At 39.4% G+C, this 23073-nt stretch overlaps 1 protein-coding gene across 1 annotated transcript in view; it reads right to left on the reverse strand.

Annotated features, from left to right (window-relative positions):
- Positions 1-22594, reverse strand: part of LOC127444819 (uncharacterized) — a 50318-nt gene extending 27724 nt beyond the window's left edge. The window contains exons 1-12 of the mRNA XM_051704360.1: positions 22151-22594; positions 17355-17532; positions 17160-17273; positions 16970-17083; positions 16780-16893; positions 16590-16703; positions 16399-16512; positions 14177-16270; positions 13865-14038; positions 8434-8607; positions 1086-1132; positions 472-994 (exon numbers count right to left, since the gene is read on the reverse strand). Of these exons, the coding sequence (XP_051560320.1) occupies positions 472-994; positions 1086-1132; positions 8434-8607; positions 13865-14038; positions 14177-16270; positions 16399-16512; positions 16590-16703; positions 16780-16893; positions 16970-17083; positions 17160-17273; positions 17355-17461 (3689 nt within the window). The 5' untranslated portion in view covers positions 17462-17532; positions 22151-22594. The remainder of the gene's footprint in view (positions 1-471; positions 995-1085; positions 1133-8433; positions 8608-13864; positions 14039-14176; positions 16271-16398; positions 16513-16589; positions 16704-16779; positions 16894-16969; positions 17084-17159; positions 17274-17354; positions 17533-22150) is intronic.
- Between the last annotated feature and the right edge of the window lie 479 nt (positions 22595-23073).

Consider the following 23073-nt stretch of genomic DNA (forward strand, 5'->3'; position numbering starts at 1 on the left):
GTGAAAAAATCACAAGAGAAAGATACAAAATAAAAGACAAGAAAAAAATAATTACCCACTATATAAAAATAACTATCCATAATATATAAATAACTATTATATACTAGAACAATCATGAATTGGAATATCAGCTAAGACACACTATGACTTGTAACTAAACGTTACACAGAAAAGTCGTCATTTTCATGTAAAAATACAGAGAAGATGCAGAATAATATTGGACCTGTGGGAACTTTCTAGTTCAGTCTCAAACAATTTCTCTGTGGACTTCAATTTGGTGTATATGTGTATGACTAAGAGACAAAGAGCTTTTATTGGTGCTTATTAATAGATCAATAATTCATATATACACATAAAATACCAATATATTTTGTGGTGTGTTTGTGAAAGCAAATGTGTTAAACGGAGAGAGTTCCTATATTTCAACATGTGTGTCACTGGTGTTTCTCACAGAAGGCTATTTAATCTAACAGAGACACTGAGCAGTTAGCATAAAAAATCCCAAATCCAGCATAGAGGGGTTCAGTGAATGTGGAGTGGAATGTGTGTAAGTGTGTGAGTGTGTGTGTGTCAGAGATGCTGTAGAAGGACAAAGTACCAGCCGACCAGTCCAGATACACTCCTTTCCTGTTAGATTGTGGTTTAGGGACAGGAATGTCAATGCTGTTTTTATTGTACCAGGAAGTGAATCTGCCATCAATACAGCTCAGACTCCAGGACTTTTCATTGAGTCCAAAATCACAGTCATCACTTCTTCCTTTCCTTCTGATTCCTTTATACGACACTGCTATATCAGCCCATCCGCTCCATTCAGCCTCCCAGTAACAGCGTCCAGTCAGACCCTCTTTACACAGAACCTGCTCATAGTGCTCAAATCTGTCTGGATGATCAGGATATGGCTCATCCTCTTTCTTGTGTGTTGCCTTTCTGTTCCCCTCAGACAGAATGAGATGATAGTTCACCGTGTTTGGATCCATTGTGAGATTACAGAAATCTGAACACAATAAAGATTAGAACTACATGAAGAAGAGTTTCACAGCTATGTTAAATGTATGTTTTGAAAAGGAGAGAAAAAAAACCCCTACATTTTCGTAGTCCTGGTGTGATCCTGAACTGTTCTCCATGGTCCAAACTAGACAAATATTTACACAACAGAGATAGAAAATGCTTGATCATTTAAGAACATTTCAGAGCAAACAGCAGAATATCACATCACACAAATCACAGACTGACAATTATATTTTTAAAATTAATCTAATCTAAATCACATTAATTTTTTATCAAATTAATCACACACATATATATACATATATATATACACACACACACTGAAAAGACCCCCAAATAAAGAATTTAGTATAATTAAAATAATTATAATATAAATTTCATAAAAATATTCAAATTTAACTACTTATTGTGCCAGCAGACAAATAATGCATATAGACAATACAAAAACTGGCATAAAACTCAAAATATTGTTTGTTTCATTTCCATATCACTGAACATAATCCTATTATTGGCCTACGTCCATCTGTGCTATTTTTAATTGTCGGTCTATGTACTCATGTGTCAGATGGATGCTTTTGGAGCATCTTACTTTCTTTGCATAACGTCTCAATAGTTTTCATCATCTCTAGGCATAGGCATGGTTTTAGGATGCTGTGTCAAGTTCAACGTAGTTAAAAAAATGCATCTCGAGATCTTTGCACTCTGTAGTGCTCGGTCCAGCTGTCGACTGCAAGAGCACGTCATCTGTGGAAGGCTGAACTACGTATCTGCTAATTTGTTTGAGGAGTGTTGCCTGTACAGCTAGAGTTGCGCTGACTGCCCCCTACTGCCACAAATTCCACAAATACTGGCACAAAGCTTGAAATGCTCAGACGGTAGGAACATTCCTTATTAAGGAATTTACGTACGGGTTGAGGGCATGATTAATTGTGTTTGGGTCAACCATGCATTACACAATCCAAGTTGTGACTATGAGAAATAATGCACTCTGATCTATGTGGCCAAACAACAATAATCCACATTGAGGTTTCACTTAGACTCTCTTCAATGCAGACAAACAGCACTTCATGATCACATTTGTGGAAAAAACCAACTGGAGGTAACTCTCCAGAATATCATGTCTTGTCTGTTTTTATTCAGTTTCGGTTTTGAAAAATCTGTGCCACATGATCCAGCCTCTCAGACAAGTGATTGAAATCATGAAGAATAGCCTCATGTGACTTAGAAATACCAGACACCAATACCTGGTAAAAGGGGTAATGATAAAATTAATAGACTTTCTTATTTTGCTGTGCTACATACTACCCCCACCCCAATTAGCGGCTATGGAGGTAAAACTTCCAAGCAGCACTTCAAATGAATTGCATGGATGATATCTTGCTTAGGTGGGACTCCCCACTGCATATAGTAATTAACAGGCTGTAATGTTTTGACAATTTCAGATGGCCCATCCCATTTAGGTGTAAGCTTTGGGTGTGTACGGAACCAAACTAGATTTCCATTGCAAGTGCGCATTCTTCCTACGAGTATTACAATATCTAGCCTGCCTTGCACGTTGCACTCACACTCTACACTTCACCTCCTCTGCGTTTCTCCATCACTGAGAATGAAGACTGATTAGGTGAAAGTGATTTATGAATCAAGTCTTTAAATGTTCCTTTAAATGTTCTTCCCAACATGAGCTCAGCTGATGTTTTACCTGTGGTCTTGGGATGAGTTAAATGAGAATCGATATTCTGTTAGCCATTAATCCCAGGAGTCATGTGAGTAACCAACGAAAGCAGCTACCATGGTCTTTAGAGTTCGGCTGACTCTCTCTCTCTTGGCAGTGAACTGTGGACACTGGTCGGAGACTAGGTATTTAGGAACTCCTCGTCTATTCAAGATTTTCTCCTTAAGGATCTTCACAAATTTGGGGGATTTGATGTCCCTTAAGGGAAACAACTCCATCAACCTGGTGTTGTAATCACCTACCAACATGAGGTAAGTGTTCTTTTTGCTAGTGGGGAAGTGTCCAATCAGGTCTATACCCAGTGTGTGCCCGAGTTCGATGACTTTTGTACTCTGCAGCAGTCCTCAGGGCTTTGTGTTCTCCAGCTAATATTTCTGGCAGATGGGGCACTTTTTTACATACTCTCAGAAGTCACTGCAGATAGATGGCCACCAGGCTAACTCTAGTATGCTCAGCAAGGTCTTGAGCCTTCTTAACTGTTATCCTAAGGGGTTATCATGCAAGTAGTGCAAGAAGTCTGGGATAAGGGAATGAGGAACCACCAGCTGGCATTTTTCTTCTCCTTTTACTGGTACTTGTCGTGAAGGAGACCTTGATGCTACTCAAACCCTATCCTGGATGATGGAGTTGTCCTCTATTAGTCATTGGATCCTAGAGTTGTGATACTGGGAACATGAAAGCCTCTATAAAGGAACTCCAAACCTTAAATTTGGCCTTTTCCGCCTTCCACCAGCTCAGCACTGGACCCTTTAAAACAGTACTCAGTGTACCTATGAGTTCAGGGCTTAAGAGAGGTGAGAATGTTGAGAAAGTTCTCACATTTCTCAATGAAGAGAATGTCAGATGTTTTGTTGGACTCTCCAAATTCTGGAAAGTGCAATCGTATCTGTACTAAATCTAGTTTCAGTACAGAATGAGGCAGCATTGGCCAGAATTACCAGATTTCCTGCAGGATGCTGGCTAGCAATGGGAGATCTAGGTGAGTTGGAAATGGTGAGTGAGTTTTTAGGTGTGACTGACTATGTGGTAAGGTGCAGCAATGGAGTGAAGTGGAGGGTTTGTGTAGTGAAAGAGAATGGCTGTGTGTAAGCAGGGGTTCTAACATGCTTGACTTTGTTCAACTTTCTTTCCCACTTACCATGCCTCTCCAGTGGTAAGGTATTGCACCTCTCCTCATTGGTTCCCATAAAATCTTCTGGGAACAGGAGTCAAAAGGATGATCAACCCAGGTCGGGGCACTAGGTATGGAAGCAGCATGCTGGGTAAATGCCCAGTTTTGGTGAAAGAGCTGTGTGCTGGGATGGATAAAGATTGCTGGTCTGACCATTCACCCAGCCAGGACTGAGACACGTCTCTAGGGTATGTTCCTGGTTATGGGGTGATATGGCCTCAGATTTGCAAAGTAATCGCCATCAAGAAGGAGAGCAGCTGTTGACCAAGAAACAGGTGCAGTCTTTTCTGGACTTGAAGGGGGCATAGGAACTGCATCCTAAACTTTTCAACCTGGGCCGTAGCCCTAACAAATTTAACCAAAAAGAAAAACTGAACTCAGAACTTTGAATGGGCCTTCCAGCACTTAAAAGCCTGTTAGTGTAGGGATCCCATATTGCAAAGTCCAGATTTTGAACAGTCTTGTACACTGTACAGACTGATGCATCAGATATTGAGTACCAGGTATTTAACTGTGGAGGAGCGCCTGGCATTTAAGTGGGTATTGGACTCCCTTAGGCACTGCCTGATGGGGCGTAAATTTAGACTTGAGACTGGGCATTGGCCTGATTGGGCCATATGAGGGACACTAATGCCCACATCACTAGGGGTGTAACGATCCATCGATCTGGATCGATGCATCGAATAAATAACCAACAATGCAATGTCATCGATTTAACATGTAAACAATGTATATTTTTTTAAGAAGCACCTTTATTTTGACATGCTCATGCAAGCCACGTCTGTACGAATTTCCATCAGGTGATGCAGCAACCTTATGAAATTCATCTCTGGCTAAATATCCTTCTCATGTGGGACACAGATGTGCGCAGGGTGCTTGAAGCCTGAAGTTGCGCTCTGCTCTATCCATGCGCGCGTCAACGGGACTGCGAGCTCCAGTGACAGGCTAGCGCAGAGCGGCTCACACGCACAATTCAATCAGACTTCCCCCGATATCGTGGTGCATACGAGACAAATTAATTCAACATGACAATTGTAAAATTTAACATTTATGGAGCAATTCATCCAATTCAAATGGCTAAACAGCCACAATATTCTGAATGCCTGCCCTACAACAGCACCAATTACAAGACTTTTCACATCTTAACATCACCCTTACTACAACCCCAATTCCGAAAAAGTTGGGACTATATGAAAAATGCTAATAAAAACAAAAAGGAGTGATTTGTAAATTATATTCACCCTTTGCTATATTGAAATATTTGAAATAATATTGAATTTTAATTTTAATATTGAAATAAAATATCAAACTAATATTTGAAAATGTACAGTAATTTCAAATCAGATGATTGCAACATGCTCCAAAAAAGTTGAGACAGGCAATTTAAGACTAATAGCAATTTGAAGAGTTGAAATAACAAGGCGATGTGAAACAGGAGATGTTAAACAGGTGAGGCAATTGTGTCATAGTACTGTATACTGCATAAGGAGCCTCCAAAAACAGCCTAGTCCTTCAAGAGCAAGGATAGTTCAAGACTTGTCAATTTGCCAACAGATGCTTCAGCAAATAATACAGCAATTTGAGAACAATGTTCCCCAAAGACAAATTAGGAGGATTTTGGGCATTTAACCATCTACAGTGCACAATATAGTTAAAAGATTCAAGCAATCTGGTCAAATCTTGGTGCGTAAAAGGGCAAGACGGAAACCACTTCTGAATGCGATTGATCTCTGACCCCTCAGACGTCACAGTCTTAAAAAACGTCATTCATCTGTAATGGATATCATGAACATGGGCTTGGGATAACTTTAGTAAACCTTTATTAGTCAACACCACTCGCCGCTGTATCCACAGATGCAAGTTAATACTTTACTATGCAAAGCAGAAGCCCTACATCAACACTGTAAAGAAGCGCTGCTGACTTCTCTGGGCTCAGTCTAATCTTAGATGGAAAGTAGAACAGTCAAACTGAAAAGTCCACATTTCAAAAAGTTTTTGAAAAACACAGCCATCGTGTTATCCAGGCCAAAGAGGAAAAGGACCATCCAAGCTGTTATTAGCATCAGGTCTAAAAGCCTGTGTCTGTATAGGCCAAGGGTGTGTCAGTGCCCATGGCATGGGTAACTCACACATCTGTGAGAACACCATGAATGCAGACAGATATGTACAAATTTTGGAGCAATTTATACTGTCATCCAGCACCGTCTTTTCCAGGGACATTCCTGCATTTTCCAGCAGGACAACTTCATTCCACATACTGCCCGGATTACAAGTGCATGGCTGTGTAAGCAGAGAATGTGGGTGCTAGACTGGCCTGCCTGCAGTCCTGAATCATCTCCAATTAAGAATGTGTGGTGCATTATTAAGCACACAATCCAGCAACGAAGACCCTGTACAATTGTGTAGCTAAAGACCTACATAATGGATGAATGGGGGGCAATTCCAATTTCTAAACTTAATAAACTTGTGTCTTCAGTGCCCAAATGCTTAATAACTTAAGTGTTATTAGAAGAAATGGTGATGTTTCACAGTGGTAAACACTCAACTGTCCCAACATTTTTAGAGCATCTGATTTGAAATTACTGTACATTTTTTTAAAAACAATGAAATTCATTGGGTAAAACATCATATAATGTGTAGTTGTAGAGCTTTCAATATAGCAAAGGGTGATTATAATTTACAAATCACAATTTTTTTTATTAGCATTTTTCATACTCTCTCAACTTTTTCGGAATTGGGGTTGTACCATTTATCACAGTAAACTGTAACATAATTTTCAATACAACTGTAGATAGTTGTAGCCAAGTAAAGACTTGCTTGACCATTGTAGAGATGACAAATTGTCACTGTAATGTTTACCTCATTCCACAAGGCAATGAGCTGTCATCAAACAATTGATATTTTTTATATTATTTCTTTTTCTGTATTTTGTTTTCAACAACTGAAGTATGTTATTTTGTTGTGGATGTCCCAATGTGGATACTAGATTTGCACTTTTCAGAGAGCTCAATAAAATATTCAAATTATATTTTGGTTGCATTTGTGAGATAATAAAAGTAATGGATTGTGTAAAATAGGCACATAATTTTGTAATATCGATTGCAGGTCCCTAAATCGAAATTGCATGGTGGCATTCTTTGAGATATCGGCAAACATCGTATCACTGGCAAGAGAATCGATATAAGATTGTATCATGATGAAACTTGCAATTTGCACCCCTACACATCACCAGATGGTTTTCAGTAATTTGACCATTTGACTTTAAGGTTCGATACAGAACTGGTTCTCAAAATTGCACAGCAGATTGCCTCTCCAGAACACCTCATAAGTTGTCTGAAAAAGTGGGGGGAAATGTTACAGATGAGCGCTGATGCACACACACATAACGCGCACACAGTCTTGATGCCAGCATTAAAGTTTCATCAAGTATACACAGTTTTGTGTTTGCATCATGTTTGTTTTTGCGGTTTAATGTTTATTACATGCTGTTAATATGTCATCTCATTCTGGTTTTATTCATTATCACTACTGTTTTAAGTTCATGTCAATCTTAATCAGTAGAATATCCATAGAATCTCAGTCCTTGACATGCAAACCAGCAAAACATTTGTAATACAGTCACACTTACTAGTTCACGTTGCCTCCGCCAAACCCTCACTGTACAAAACCCAGTATATTTAAAGCATTCAATTGTGCCAATAGGAAAGCCTGTCCATTTCCAATGACATCAAGGGGGAAGTTCAATGTTAAAATTGTGTTCTTGTAAATGTTAATTTATTACATTCTTAATTCTTATGTTTATTATGTATCTATAAAAACTATTGGTATTTATCATTGTTATTTTCTATTTATTGTCTTTAATTTTTTCTTTCCCTTTTTTCTTTTTTTACTTTCCTTCATTATGGTTTATTCAAAAGGAGGAGGAGCCACAAGCTTTATAAGGGGCTCCTTTTAGCCATTGGTTAAGAGAGAGTTGGAGAGTATTGTTGTTGCTGTTTGTGGAATAGAATTGTTAATATTTTGGGTCCGAACATGGCATAGCCAAAATCATTTGTATATTTTTGTACATTTTGAATATTTTCCTTTTCATAAATTCTTGCAATTTTCCCTTTTTCACTGTAAATACATTATAGTACTATTTGTCACTGGGTGAAGAATTTGTTGGTACTTTGGAAAATAACCACTTGTGGACTATACAACTTCCCATCACTCATTTTTGTCTCAATCTGCTAGTGCATTCTAACAGGCCTGTTTCCTGCTAGCTTTGTGAGGTTACTAAAATTCATTGCACTTAACATGAAGATGTGAAGATGCCCTTCACATGCTACATTATTCTACATTATACTATTTTGTATTTATTTATTTATTAATTTATTATTATTATTATTATTTACTATTAATTAATGTATTAAATTATTGATCTCTATTAAAATATAAAAAGTAAAAAATTATCCTGATTTTTAAGTCACATTGTATGCTGCATAAAGTGTAAGCATCACATGTAAAATATACACCAACATACTTGAGTTTCTCCAGTGTACAGTTTGGATCGTTGAGTCTGTCTGTGAGTAGCTTAACTCCTGATTCTCCTGGGTGATTGTAGCTCAGATCCAACTCTTTCAGGTGTGAAGGGTTTGAACTCAGAGCTGAAGCCAGAAAAAAACAGCCTTTCTCTGTCACCATACAGCCCGACAATCTACAAATAAAGAGATATAAACTTTGACACTGGGACCTCTGTTGCTTTCAAATGATAAATGTAAGGCACTGAACCTTTCATCTGTTAATTTGCATTTGTCATCCAAAAACTACAATGTGTGGTGCCTGTAAAGTACATAATTAAATCCTGAGACTCAAAAAGTAAAACACATGAAATTAAAAGGACTGACAGTGACAAAAAGCATGTCCAGCATTCAGACTTGCATGTGGATGGTAATAAGCATAGAACATATCAGAGTACTGTCAGTGTGTTAAAGCATGGAAATCTTACAAAATATGACTCTTACAAAAAGAGTGGGAAATTTTTGTTATTGAAAATATTTTGCCTAACAGCCCTTTTTATTTTTTCAATTCTAATATACAAAATAATGTACAATACACACACACACACACACACACACACACGCAATATTGAAGGCAAAACTAACTATTCTACTAAACTATTCCACATTCCACTAGGGGTCAATTTTATTTCAATTGGCTGGTTTTAGTGCACAGCTTCAATGAGCTTTGTTATCTTATACAATGGTAAAATTAAGTGTACATTCAATTGTTTGTTTCCTATGCATTAAAGATTAACCAACCAGTAGTAAAATAGGAGGAAATGGAACTGATTTATTGTGTTTCCAGGGGCGAAGGCCAAACAGAATACTTGTTTGGAGCAGTTATTTCTACTGTAATTCTTAAAAATGTGTTCCTTTATTTCATCTTTAAGAAATGTTGAGTTTTATAACTTGCATGCTTCTGATGTTGGGAACTGTACATTAACTGTTGCAGGAGATTGTTTCAGGTCTACTGTACATTATATTCAGCATTATACAGTTGAAGTCAGAAGTTTACATACACCTTAGCCAAATATATTTAAACTCAGTTTTTCACAATTCCTGACTTTTAATCGTAGAAAACATTCCCTGTCTTAGGTCAGTTAGGATCACTACTTTATTTTACATGCTCAAGCTAAACCCCCTGAGCAACAGACCAAAAGCCCGGGACTCAATTTGGCCAGTGCGGTGAAAGAGATTCAGCATCAACTGTCGAGCATGTCAGTGATGCTGACGAAGGTCGTTGCTGACTTGGAGAATCTTGCTGTAATACGTATCGATCGATCACTGCCATGGAGATGAAATTCACTGAGATGGTTACAAGAGTGTTGGATGTTGAGAAATGGATCGATTATCTGGAGTCATCGGAGAGGGAATTAGCTGCTAATCCGCTAGCAACCAAGACAGACTTGGAGCGTGTTTGGGAAAAGTTGGAAGACCTTGAGAATCGTAATCGGCGAAACAACGTCTGAATTGTTGGAATTCCTGAAGACGAAGGAGGCTGAGATATGGTGAAATTCCTAGACAGGCTCTTCCCGAGTCTGCTCGACATCACAGGCCATAAGCTGGAAATCATGCGAGCTCATGGAGTTCTGGCTCGGAGATCCCCCGATCAATTCTGGCCAAATTTCTGAGATCATCCGATAAAGATCTCATGTTACGCGGGGCGAGGAGTAAAGGAAGGCTTTCTGGGAAGAACCACAACATTTTCTTGTTCCCAGATTTTACGAATACGATGAGAGAAACGTGATCGATTCAAGAAATGGAAGGTCACTTTTGCACTGATGTTTCCGGCCAAATTGAGAATAGATACTAAGGATGGCCGCAAAATATTTACATGCCCACAACAAGCGATGTCCTTCATAAAGTCAATGGAGTGATTGGGTCATCTGTTGCACTCATGTAACAGCCAAGTGGGCTTGACTCACTGAACATTCACTTGACTGTCCGAGGAAACTGGACACATTTTTTTGTTTCTTTTGTTTCTTTTTGTTTCCTAGCGTCTGGAGTTTGTTTTGTGGAGGAACACACCTTTGGAACATTTATGTGGATGAATCTACACATTCTTTGTGCTTATGCCTCCTATTGATTGGGTTTGTTTTATAGATTATTATCTGTTGTGTAATTCTTATTCACAAATTTTGTATAGAAGAACCGGACTTGAGCAATCCGATGGAAAAGTTGTCGCGGGGGCTCTTGTAGGCGTACATGGACTGTTTGAGTTTAGAGGGATGGATGCCGGTTGGCACTGTCGTGCGTGGGGTTAATGTGCACATTTTTCTTTTTTCTGTGTTTTTTGTTAAGGGGGAAGTATGGGGTTTGAATGTTGGAATGTGGTCCTTACAATTTTATTTTTGACACACAATCTATTTTTTCTAATGTGTCAAAATGTAAAATGTTAATAAGAGTGGATTGTCTCTCTCCACGTGGAATGTAAATGGGTTAGGGCATCCCATAAAAAGAAGGAAGGTTATTACTTTTCTTAAACGTAAGAAATATGATATTGTGTTTCTTTAAGAAATGCATCTTTCCCTGCAGGAAGCTGAACATTTTGAGAAGATATGGGGTGGATGTGTTTTCTTTAGTGCTGGCTCAAGTAAGACTAGGGGAGTCGTTACATTGATAAGTAAGCATCTACAATTCAAATGTCTCAAACAGATTATTGATAAATTAGGAAGAGTCATTATTGTTTTAGCAGAAATTCAGGGGCAAAGGTTGATTTTGGCTAATGTTTACACACCTAACGCTGATGATCAGGGCTTTTTTATAGATCTTGTAGGGATGTTGCAAGCTGTTGGCACCCCTCATGATATAAAATTGGGAAGAGACTTTAATCATTTAAAGCAAAAGTGTTTAAGTCCCCTAGAGCAACATTGACCCTTTACAGGATGTGTAAAAATCTTGGTCTTACAGATATTTGGAGACTTCTGAACCCATCTGGTAGGGACTATACATTTTTTCATCAGTCCATAAGATTTATTCTAGAATAGTTTTTTGTTTTATATCTAAGTCCCTCATTTCATCTGTTGTTTATTGCTCAATTGGAAACATCTTAGTCTCAGATCACGCCCTGGTGAGTTTAGAGGTGTTGCCACATACGGAGAAAAAGAAATCTTATAGTTGCCGCTTTAATGTATCCCTTTTGCAAAATCCTGAATTCCAACAAATGTTAAAGGCTGAAATCAATGTTTATATGGAAACCAATTGGTCCTCAGTATCCTCTGTGGGCGTGGCTTGGGAGGCACTTAAGGCAGTTCTTAGGGGTCAGATCATACAGTATGCCCCATTCACCAAAAGATCCAAAGCACGAGGACTCGTGGAACTGGAAGGGAATATTAAAGGTGCCGAGGCAGAGCTGAAGTGCCGAATGTCATCTGAATTGACCCAATTGAAATACAGATATAATACAATTTTGTTGCGGAAGGTGGAGTTTTGCTATTCAGGGCAAGACAGTCATACTTTGAGTCGGGGGACAAGGCAGGGAAGTGTTTGGCTAGATATATAAAGCAGAGAGAGTCTTTTTCTACCATTCCCTCAGTGAAATCTGCTGGTGGTGAAATATTTACCTCAGCCATTGATATTAATAATGCTTTTAAAGAATTCAATCTTGACCTCTATAGTTCAACGTATTCGTCTACTGATGAAGATATTAGAAACTTTTTGCAACCATTAGATCTCCCTAAACTGACGACTAAGCAAAAAAAATTATCTTGATTCTGAGATAACCTTGGAGGAGCTTGCCGTGGTAATTCAGGCCCTGCCTACAGGTAAGGCTCTGAGGCCAGAGGGATTTGCTGCTGAATTTTATAGATGTTATGCTACAGAACTGGCTCCACTTTTGTTAGAAGTCTATACAGAATCATTAAAGAATGGAAAGCTTCCACCAACCATAAAAAACCCAGATCAGCCTGATTCTTAAAGGACAAAGATCCAAGCGAGTGTAAGAGTTACCGTCCAATTTCCCTGATCCAGCTAGATGTAAAAAATATTGTACAAAATTTTGGCTAACCGATTAAGTAAAGTTATGACATCTCCTATACATACAGATCAGGTGAGGTTTATTCGGGGCCATAGCTCTTCTGATAACATTAGGCGTTTCATTAATATCATGTGGTCAGAGGCTAATGATCGGACTCATCTCACTTGACGCCGAAAAGGCATTCGATATGGTAGAATGGGATTATCTTTTTAAGGTTTTGGAAATATACGGGTTCAAGAATACTTTCATTGGATAGATTAAGTTACTTTATAGACACCCGGAAGCGGCAGTACAAACGAATGGATTAATTTCAGATTATTGTACTCTGGATAGGGGCACCCGGCAGGGTTGCCCTCTTTCCCCCTTATTTTTCTGTCTTGCCCTGGAACCATTAGCAGCAGCAATAAGAAAGGAGGAGGATTTTCCAGGAGTGGTGGCATGACATCCATGAAGGCAGCACAGTTAATTGCATTAAAACTGAAATTGCTATATGCTGTTGTGCGATTACTAAACCGCAAAAGGCTGCAGTACAAATTATAGTGTTTTCACTGCTTCCGTCAGAGTGAAATGTGTGTGGCTCACGCAAAGCAGCGTAACAATACGAGATGATTGTTTATCGCAGTTTTAGAGCATAGTGTGTCATACTGATCCATTACAAAATGTTTTACATTTACATGTTAGCTAAACTGACTATTTATTGCCACGCAAAAATGGTATGCTTGAGCATTTTAAGTGCTTCAATATGGGACATTTCACTGTCAGATTAGCGGATGGTCCCCTGCAAGCACTTTAAAGCTTAAATACGGAACAATAGATGTCCCGGCTATACGGGACAGTTGGCAACCCTAGTTAGCATGAATAATATGACTTGAATCATACATACGTAATTAAATATGTAACATCCGGAACATATTATTATGGTTATTTAAAGCAATGAGACAGCATACATCATAACAACTGATGACATATTAGGCCTAAGTTTACTATATCCTCTGTTGTTCAAACATTTTGTTGGTCAAAACTGAGAGATATTGATGAAGCTAACGCTATATGTTGTACAGTGATTCATTTTTCATATCAATACATTTTGTAGCATTTTTGTATTGAGATATATTATTACATCCCACATCTTTATCCAAACATGGTTAGAGTTCATTCTTGAAAAAAAGCTCCTTAAATGACAACTTGAGCACTAGAGTGGCAGAGCTTTACTGAAGAAGTGAATGGCCAATCAAGATGCACACATCAAAGTTCTACTTTTGTCTCTTCGTCAAGATTTACTCAAATATGTTACTTTAGCAAATATGCATTGTTGCTATGATAAATCTTGCCAGTTGCCCGCCATAATGGCTGACTGATAATGCAAAATCTCTTGTGACTGTGAAAAACCACATTAAGTTGTTGGTAGGTGTTGATCTCTCATTCTGCTCACAAACCTTAGAATCTCTAGTTTACAGTTTGGACTCTTCAGTGCATCAGAGATTAGCTTCACTCCTGAATCCTGCAGGTCATTGTTACTCAGGTCCAGCTCTCTCAGGAGGGACTTTGATGATTGTAGAGCCGAGACCACAATTTCATAGTGCTGACCAGTGAGATTACACTCAGCAAGACTGAAACAGATTAAACACAATTTTCTGTAAATAAATTGTTAACCTGTCTCTGCAACCTTTATACAGTAGATATAATATCAGCTTCATTCTTGTGATAGAAAGAACATTTTAAGAACTTGTGACAAATGAAACACTCACAGAGCTTTTCTGCAGTTGATCACAGCTGGTAGCAATCTTCTTCTACCCTCCTCGGATGTATTGTATTTCTTTAGGTCCAGCTCATCCAGCACCTCCTCTGACATCTGAAGCATGCAGGCAATTGCTGAACACTGAGCAGGAGTGAGTTTATTCTCTGAGTGTTTGTCTGATTTCAGAAACTCCTGAATCTCTCTGTACAGAGTCTGATCTTTCACCTCCAGCAGACAGAGGAACAGATTGATGGATCTTTCTGCTGAAAGTCCACATCCGTCTTTGATTTTGTCTTTGATATAAGTAATAGTTTCCTTGATGCTCTCCGAGGTGTTCTTTATGTGTGTCAGTATATACTGTAAGAGTCTCTGATTGGACTCCAGTGAGATGCCCAGCAGGAATCGCAGGAAAAGATCCAGGTGTCCATTTTCACTCTTAAGGGCTTTATCTACTGCATACTTATGCAGAGTATGCGCTACATCAAAAAACTGCAATGTGTCCACATTTCTGATTACATAATGATAAAACAAATATAGAGCAGCCAGAAACTCCTGAAAGCTGAGATGTATGAAGCTGTAGACTTTCCTCTGAAGAATCACAGATTCCTCCTTAAAGATCTCAGTGCAGATCCCAGAATACACTGTGGCATCAGTAACGTCTATGCCGCTCTCTCTCAGGTCCTCCTCATAGAACATGACATTGCCCTTCATCAGCTGTTTGAAAGCCAGTTCAGCAAGTTTAACAATCACTTCTCTGTTGGACTGCAGGAGTTTCTCTGGATCTCTCTCTTCATATTTCTGATTCCTCATATTGATCTGAATGAGGAGGAAGTGGATGTACATTTCAGTCAGAGTTTGAGGGATTTCTGCACTGTCATCTTGTTTAAGAATGTTTTGAAGCACAGTTGATGAGATCCAACAGAAGACTGGTATGTGGCACATGATGTGGAGGCTTCTTGCTCTTCTAATGTGTGAGATGATTCTGCTGGCTTGATGCTCATCACTGATTCTCTTCCTGAAATATTCCTCCTTCTGAGGGTCATTGAATCCCTGAATTTCTGTCACACGCTTGATGTATTTGGAGGGGATCTGATTGGCTGCTGCTGGTCTGGAGGTGATCCAGATGAGAGCAGAGGGAAGCAGATCTCCTTTGATGAGGTTTGACATCAACACTCCCACTGATGAAGTCTCAGTCACATCAGAAACTTTCTCACTGTCTGAAAACATCAGTGGAATTCTGCTTTCATCCAGACCATCAAAGATGAACACAACTTTACACTCATCATACATTTTTGAGTCCAGATCATGAAGTTCAGGATGAAAGTCCAGCAGAAGTTTGTGAAGACTGTACCGCTCATCTTTAATCAAGTTCAGCTCTCGAAATGGAAGCACAAACATGAAATCTACATCCTGATTGGCATTTCCCTCAGCCCAGTCCAGAATGAACTTCTGCACAGAGACTGTTTTTCCAATTCCAGCAATGCCTTTAGTGAGAACAATCTTTATATGGTCTTTTCTCTTCTCCTCACATCCTGGTTTAGGTAAGGGTTTAAAGATGTCATTGCAGAAGATTGGAGTGTCTTTTAAGTGTTGAGTTCTGGCTGTTTTCTCCATGTGAAGAACCTCATGTTCTTCATTCACCGCTTCACTCTCTCCCTCTATGATGTAGAGCTGTGTGTAAATCCTGTTCAGGAGGGTTTGATTCTCTTGTTGTTTGAATCCCTCAAATAAGCTCTCATACTTGTTCTTCATGATGGTTTTCTGTTTGTCTTTGACTCTCTGATGAACATCATCTGCTGGTTGATGAGAATCCTGCTGCAGGTCTGATTCTGTGTGGAAGTGAGCAGAACCAGTAGAACTGGATCCTCTCTTGACTTTGTTTGAGTGTAAGACAGGACATGTTCTAGATCTTTTTCTGCATTGTGGACACTTAAAGTCTTCTGATTGGCTGGTCTGGTCCCAGTAGCAGCTGATACACTGTCTGCAGAAACTGTGTCCACAGGTGATAGAGACCGGATCTTTCAAAACCTGCTCACAAACTCCACATCTGGACTGAACCTGGATCAGACCATCCCTCATGCCACTGAAAAGACACAGAGTGAGTCTAATTTGAATCAAATTAAAATGATCACAAAGTGAAAGTAGAGGACATACAGAATTTACACAATATAACCAGGCAAGCAATATATAATCTTGTTTGATACTCAAACCATTAGGCGTCGTGTCTCTCACCTGGTGCCAAATATAACTGCTTGAACACAGAATTTATCAGGAGAATCCATAGATCTGCTACTTTTCACAGACATACAGCTGGGTTCTGAAGATACTGCTCCCTGGGTCTGCATTCTAATAACATAAACATTCCACAATTTAATATATAACCCTGTTTGATATATAAAGTTATTATGTGTCACATTTCTCACCTGGGGTCGAAGATAACTGCTTTATCACTGAATTTATCTGGAGGATCCATGGATCTGTTACTTTTCACAGATATACAGCTGGGTTCTGAAGATACTGCTCCCTGGGTTTGCATTCTAATAACATAAACATTCCACAATTTAATATATAACCCTGTTTGATATAAAAGTTATTATGTGTCACATTTCTCACCTGGGGTCGAAGATAACTGCTTTTTCACTGAATTTATCTGGAGGATCCATGGATCTGTTACTTTTCACAGACATACAGCTGGGTTCTGAAGATACTGCTCCCTGGGTCTGCATTCTAATAACATAAACATTCCACAATTTAATATATAATCCTGTTTGATATAAAAGTTATTATGTGTCACATTTCTCACCTGGGGTCGAAGATAACTGCTTTATCACTGAATTTATCTGGAGGATCCATGGATCTGTTACTTTTCACAGACAAACAGCTGGGTTCTGAAGATACTGCTCCCTGGGTCTGCATTCTAATAACATAAACATTCCACAATTTAATATATAATCCTGTTTGATATAAAAGTTATTATGTGTCACATTTCTCACCTGGGGTTGAAAATAACTGCTTTATCACCGAATTTATCTGGGGGATCCATGGATCTGTTACTTTTCACAGACAAACAGCTAGGTTCTGAAGATACTGCTCTGTGGCTCTGCATTCTTAGAATTTCAATCAAATAATTGAGACAATCTATATTTATGTGTTTCATGAGATGTACATTATTAGAGCTTTTTTCTAACCTGGGGTCAGAATTCAGTGTTCCATCGCTGAGATCAGGGGACTGAATCGTGGATCTGTCACTGTCACAGCTGGGTTCTGGAGATGCTGCAGTGTTCTGTTGCTCCATCTGCTCAAAGGGACTCCTTTTGGTGGCAGTGCTTCTCTTGTTTCCCTCCAGAGAATGTTGCAGCTATTTGGCTTGCAAATAAAAATATACTTTTTAAATGAAGAGTTCACAACTTCCTCACTTACAACACAGCACTTACAACTGTCACAATGCATCATGAATCTAAGAGCTGAGCACAAATAGTTGTTCAATTTTAAATCATTGCATTATATGAACTTGTGAAACAATAATTTTATCAGATGAATCTCACCTTAAAAACATGACAACTGAATATCCATAAACTCTGTAGTTCCCTATCGATTCAGTACACTCAACACTGCGGTAAACGATTTTGGGGAATTCCTTCTCCGATGACCTAGCTGAAGCCCTTGTATAATAATGTTAGTCTTATGATTGGCAATCGTGTTTGAGCCCCACCCCTTTAGGCACGCAGTTGGCCTATATAAGCAGATGCACGAACACCATTTCTTACGAATTTTCTTCCTTCAAGACCGACAGCGTCTCATCTTGAACAGCCCTCTCTTTGCCATTGATGGACACCCTCCAGTGGATGAGACTTCCCTGCAGACGCAGATAGGAAGACTCATCGCCTGTACCATTCAGCGCACGCATTGAGAAGACTCACTCCTCCCCTGAAGTGTTCTGGCGAGGATCCCGCCTCCCGCACCCACCCGCCTCTTCTGTGTTAGATCCTGAGGGTTCACACAGGGAGGCACGATGGGCCCGTGAGGTTGAGTTGGATGAAGTCAAGGAAGATCCCGCACCGGTGGAAGCCCTGCAATCCCCACGATCTCCCAATGTAGCATCTGTGCCAGTACAGTATATGTGTGATGAGCTCCAGCCTTATCACTTTGGCAGTTCTGACGATGGGGATGACGTTGTGTCCCTCGCAGCATCAAATATGAGAGAGTGGTCCATGGCCATCCCTTCCCCCAGTGAAGGTGAGGAGCATGCGCATGCCACTGATAAGAGCTTATTTGTGTCCCCTCGTGGGTGGTTGAGGAGCTCGTTTTACAGTGTTCCCTTCGAGTCAAGCCGGAAGAATCTCACCTGGATTACTGGTCCTGCAGTCCGGCCGCCTTCAAAAGACTACGTCTCAAAGGGCAGCGCCATTTTTTTCCGGAGATCCAGCTTGAGTGTTAACTCGCCACATTAAGTGCTGGCCTTAGAGTAAGAGGACCGCCATCAAAACCAGCCATTGATTCAAGCTGATACATGCCATGACAGAGTCATGGATGTGACACAAAATTTCGTGGCTGCCTCAAGATGGCGCTGCGGGTCACAAAAAGTCACCGGTGACTCAGTCTGATGATTCACCAATCTATTTCAGATCAGCTCCCAGCAGGGAATCCCACTCCCCGCTGCTCCGCCAAAGAAAGCCGAGCCATCGAATAGTTTCTGTGTTGTGTTCAAATAGAGAATGTTCTCACAAGAAACAGAAATGTGCTCGCTGCAAGACACCACATTCATACGCTGCTCATCCAACCCCGGGTATGCCAGGATGATGGACAAGTGGACAAGTGTGTTCCTTTGTGTTGTGTTCCCATAAACCATGTTATCACACAGTAGAGAAAGCGCTGGTTGCCTCTGCGGGCACTGCAAGTGCTCGAAACGCACGCACATTTACACACTGTTCTCCTCGCCGGAGTTCGTCGGGAGACTGCATGCGTGTTTTTTCTGCGTGATGATTTTCTTACACAATGGAGAAAGCACTGGTTGCATCTGCTCACTCTGCACATGCCTGACACGCACGCATTTACATGCTGTTCACTTCTCTCCTTGTTTGTTTTTGTTACACAAATATGTTTCTGTGTGTGGCGTTCACATAAGAATGGTCTCACATAAAAGAGAAAGCATTCGCTGTATGAGACACACACACACATATTTGATTACAGCTTATTTTTCAGTTTAATCCAATTCAAAGTACTTATATACCCATGACTTGTTTCCAACTATCCGTGCTAGCCGTGCTTTTCTTGGCTACAACTTCCACAGTTGTAATGAAAAATTCTGATACAGTTAAGTGGGATAAATGTTAGTAAGGGTGTTGATGTGTAATGTGTAAAGTCTTATAACTGATGCTAGTGCTGTGCAGGTGATTTCTCTTTCCTTCATTGGAGCTGTTCAGAATGTCGGCGTTGTAAAGACGTTTCACATGATGGTTGAACTGCTCCATGGTACTTTTAAATAGCAAATTCTCACGTAAATTTCAAATGGGTCACATGCGCAAAGATATCGATGGAAGCCCGAATTAATCGCGCATGTGAGCCGCTCTGCGTTTGTCACGAGAGTTCAAATTTTAAGTAGCGCCCGTTGATGCGCTCGCACGGATCCTGTCACTGGAGCTCGCGTTTCGCGGGAAGCCCGATTGACGCATACGCACGCATAGCAGAGCGCAATTTGGCTTGCAGACCCCGCACACATCCTTGTCCCACATGAAAAGTGTATTTAGCGCTCATAAACTGAATGTAATAAGGTTACTTCATTGACTGACGGAAATGCGTACAGATGTGGCTGACATGAGAGTATCACAATAAAGGTGCATCTTAAAAAAATGTCTATATCGATATTTACGCATTATCGAAAACATTGGATCATTGGTTATTGGATTGATGGATCGTTGCACCCCTATAGGCCAACTGCGCTCAAAGGGGCGGGGCCCAAACACCATTGCCAATCATAAGATTGGCGTTATTATACAAGGGCTTCAGGTCAGTGGTTCTCAACCTTCTTTTGATGAACGACCCAACCCACTTCATTTCCTTACCCCTTTACTTGAAATCATATAATAAAATGGGGCTATATGATTACTTTTAAGGCTTTAAAAAAAATACAGATTATCATTAAAATGTATTGCACAGGGGTAGAATTACATAAAAAGTAATATTTTATATGTTATATCATTTAAGAACACAGTGCCAAATATATTACATTATGCAAAAGTAATAATGTATACTGTATTTCTGTCCTAAATTCTTCACTCTCTTCACTTGTAGATAAAACCAACAAGGCCTCAATTCGCATGAAGGAAAATATTTGAAATTCTGTGCATTTGAAAATATGTTTCTTTATCTATCATCTCAAGAGTAATGGAGCAAGCAAGCGTCTCCTCCTGTGTGTCATTTACATTGTGTTTATGATCCAAGAACATTTGCCATTGCGCAAATAAAATTAAAGTGAAACTATAAAAATCCTCGCTTGAATTTTCGTGGGAGTTTGGCGTGAACCTCCGCAGACGTACCGCCCATCAGAGCACTTTAAAGTGGCTCATCTTAATGTGCTGGTCTGCTCTGAATGCGGCCGGTCCGTTCATTTTAGGTGCTCAAATAATACAATAAAAACGGAATCTGAGACACAGAAACACATCATGGTAATCATGGCATATCTATATTCACTTAAAATTCCCAAATGTGGACAGTAAATTGTGACTGGAATATGAAGTAATTCAGCTATGTATGGCAAGCCACGAGGAAATTATGTCATAAAATGCAAAGCGGACTGGTACCTCTTCACTTTCACATCGCACAAATCAATCAAACCACAAAAGGACCCACAAACGAACCATACTCAGACCACCTCCTGAGGTTCACTTTTGGGTCCTTTTAGGGGGGTCTGAGACCACTTGGGCTGTTCACATATACACGTTATAACGCTCGGAGTGCTCAAATGATCAAGGTTTGAAAACGCCCTATAACATCTATAAAAAGTCAAAAGTTAACACCTAATTTATGTGACTATGTTATTCTAACAGTGTGACTGAGTTAAAACTTTCATCAGGTTCTTATTGATTCAACTGAGTCATTTCTTGGAATTTCTGAAGGCAAACAAAACCAGTTTTTTTGGATTAATGCATTTCTATAGCACACATACGTCTCCGAGATTTGTAGATCTTTTCATCTTGATAGCATCGCATTTTGATTAAACATCTCCTGAACATCTTACAAAGATCAGATTTACAAACATTTTAAATCAAAAACATCTCAAAGACATCTGGTGAATGTCTGTTTGACATCCGATAATAAACGTGTTATTTATTACCGATGAGCAAACAACCTAAAAAAATATATGTCTTCCAAATGTAAACACACACACCAAATAGACGTCTGTGTGACGTACATGTGCTATCAGGGCTCTCTGCTAATTTGCTTTCAGCACCCCCTGGTATGGACATATTTGGTTCGTTGTTTGTTCATCTGTAATACGTCCTACGACCATTCAGCAGATGTCTTTGCGAGGTTTATGATTTAGAATGTTTGTAAATATGATATTTTAAAGATGTTTATCATATGTTAATTAGATTGTGATGCTTTCTAGATGAATAGATCTAAAACAGACGTCTCGGAGATGATATGAATACATGCTCGGGGGCCTGTATTATTTATTTTTCTTTAATTCTTTCCAAGACATGTGTATTCCAAATACCGGCTCCAGAGCCTGTTATAACTCAAACATTTGATTACATTGTCAACCGGTCGCTGCATAATTATCACGTCTTTGCCTTGTCAAAGAATAAAAACAACCAAAAACAATACATCGTCGCAAAGGAAACATTTATCTACAAGTCAAATGTCTGTCGGGTGTGCATCATACGAGTGAATGATAATGCCTTCAGGTAAATAAAGTTGAATTATTCTATAGTCTAACCAACGAATGTCTAACTGCCATATAACTTCTTTTAAATCTTCTTACCATGAAAAAGTATCTCACATGTATGTTATTTGCCTCCTTCCTTATTTATGAATGTGGAAAACGGCTGTTTGTTTTTACTTTCGCTTTTAAATGTTCTAGACGTCAATCACAATTCGAGGAGGGATTTCTTGAAGCACTTGAGGAGAAAGTCCGACTGATTTAGAAGAAAAACACGCACCTTTATTTATTGTACAAACACACCTTGTATTTCCTGTAGGAAGAACAACCCATAAGAATTAATGAACGGCGCGGTTTTTGGAAAAATATTCTCATAAACGGAATTAACAATATTCTTATGTGGGCTTGAATGAAGAGTGATATTGTAAAGCATATTTATATGACGGTTTTTGTAAAATCAATTGTTTAACTACACAGTAATTTGATTGAAAACTGTGGAGAATCAGAATCGAGGCAAATGATCAAATAATTCCGGGTTTAAACGGGATCTCAGGCACATAAAAAGAGAAAAGCTTCATTTGATGGCGATACACACCTGATAACATTAGTGTAGGTGAACAAAACTGCTCATAACGTCTCACAACAAACACATGGCACTGTTACAAGTAACCCAGCAGCAACATTTGTTATGGATAGTTTCTGTAAACTTCCGCTTAAAACAGCTCAAACACACATCACTTACATAGACTCTCATTGGAGAAAAAAAAGCACTTGTCAGAGAAACGGCGCACGGCAACAGTTACTAAAACAGGATTGGTCAGAAACGGTCGTTTCTAGAAGGGAACCCGCCCTCGTCAATCTCGCGCATGCGCACTCTATTATGATGCTTTGGCGCTTTTTCCGCAGTAAAAACTTAAATAATATCAATAATATAACATCATTACTATTATTACAGAGTGACTATTTACACTAGTTGTACATACCTGACACACAGTGCAGCTACTTGCACTCAAATAGTCTGGTGG

The sequence above is a fragment of the Myxocyprinus asiaticus genome, chromosome 8 (assembly GCF_019703515.2).
Source record: "Myxocyprinus asiaticus isolate MX2 ecotype Aquarium Trade chromosome 8, UBuf_Myxa_2, whole genome shotgun sequence".
In the NCBI taxonomy this organism is placed as follows: Eukaryota; Metazoa; Chordata; class Actinopteri; order Cypriniformes; family Catostomidae; genus Myxocyprinus; species Myxocyprinus asiaticus.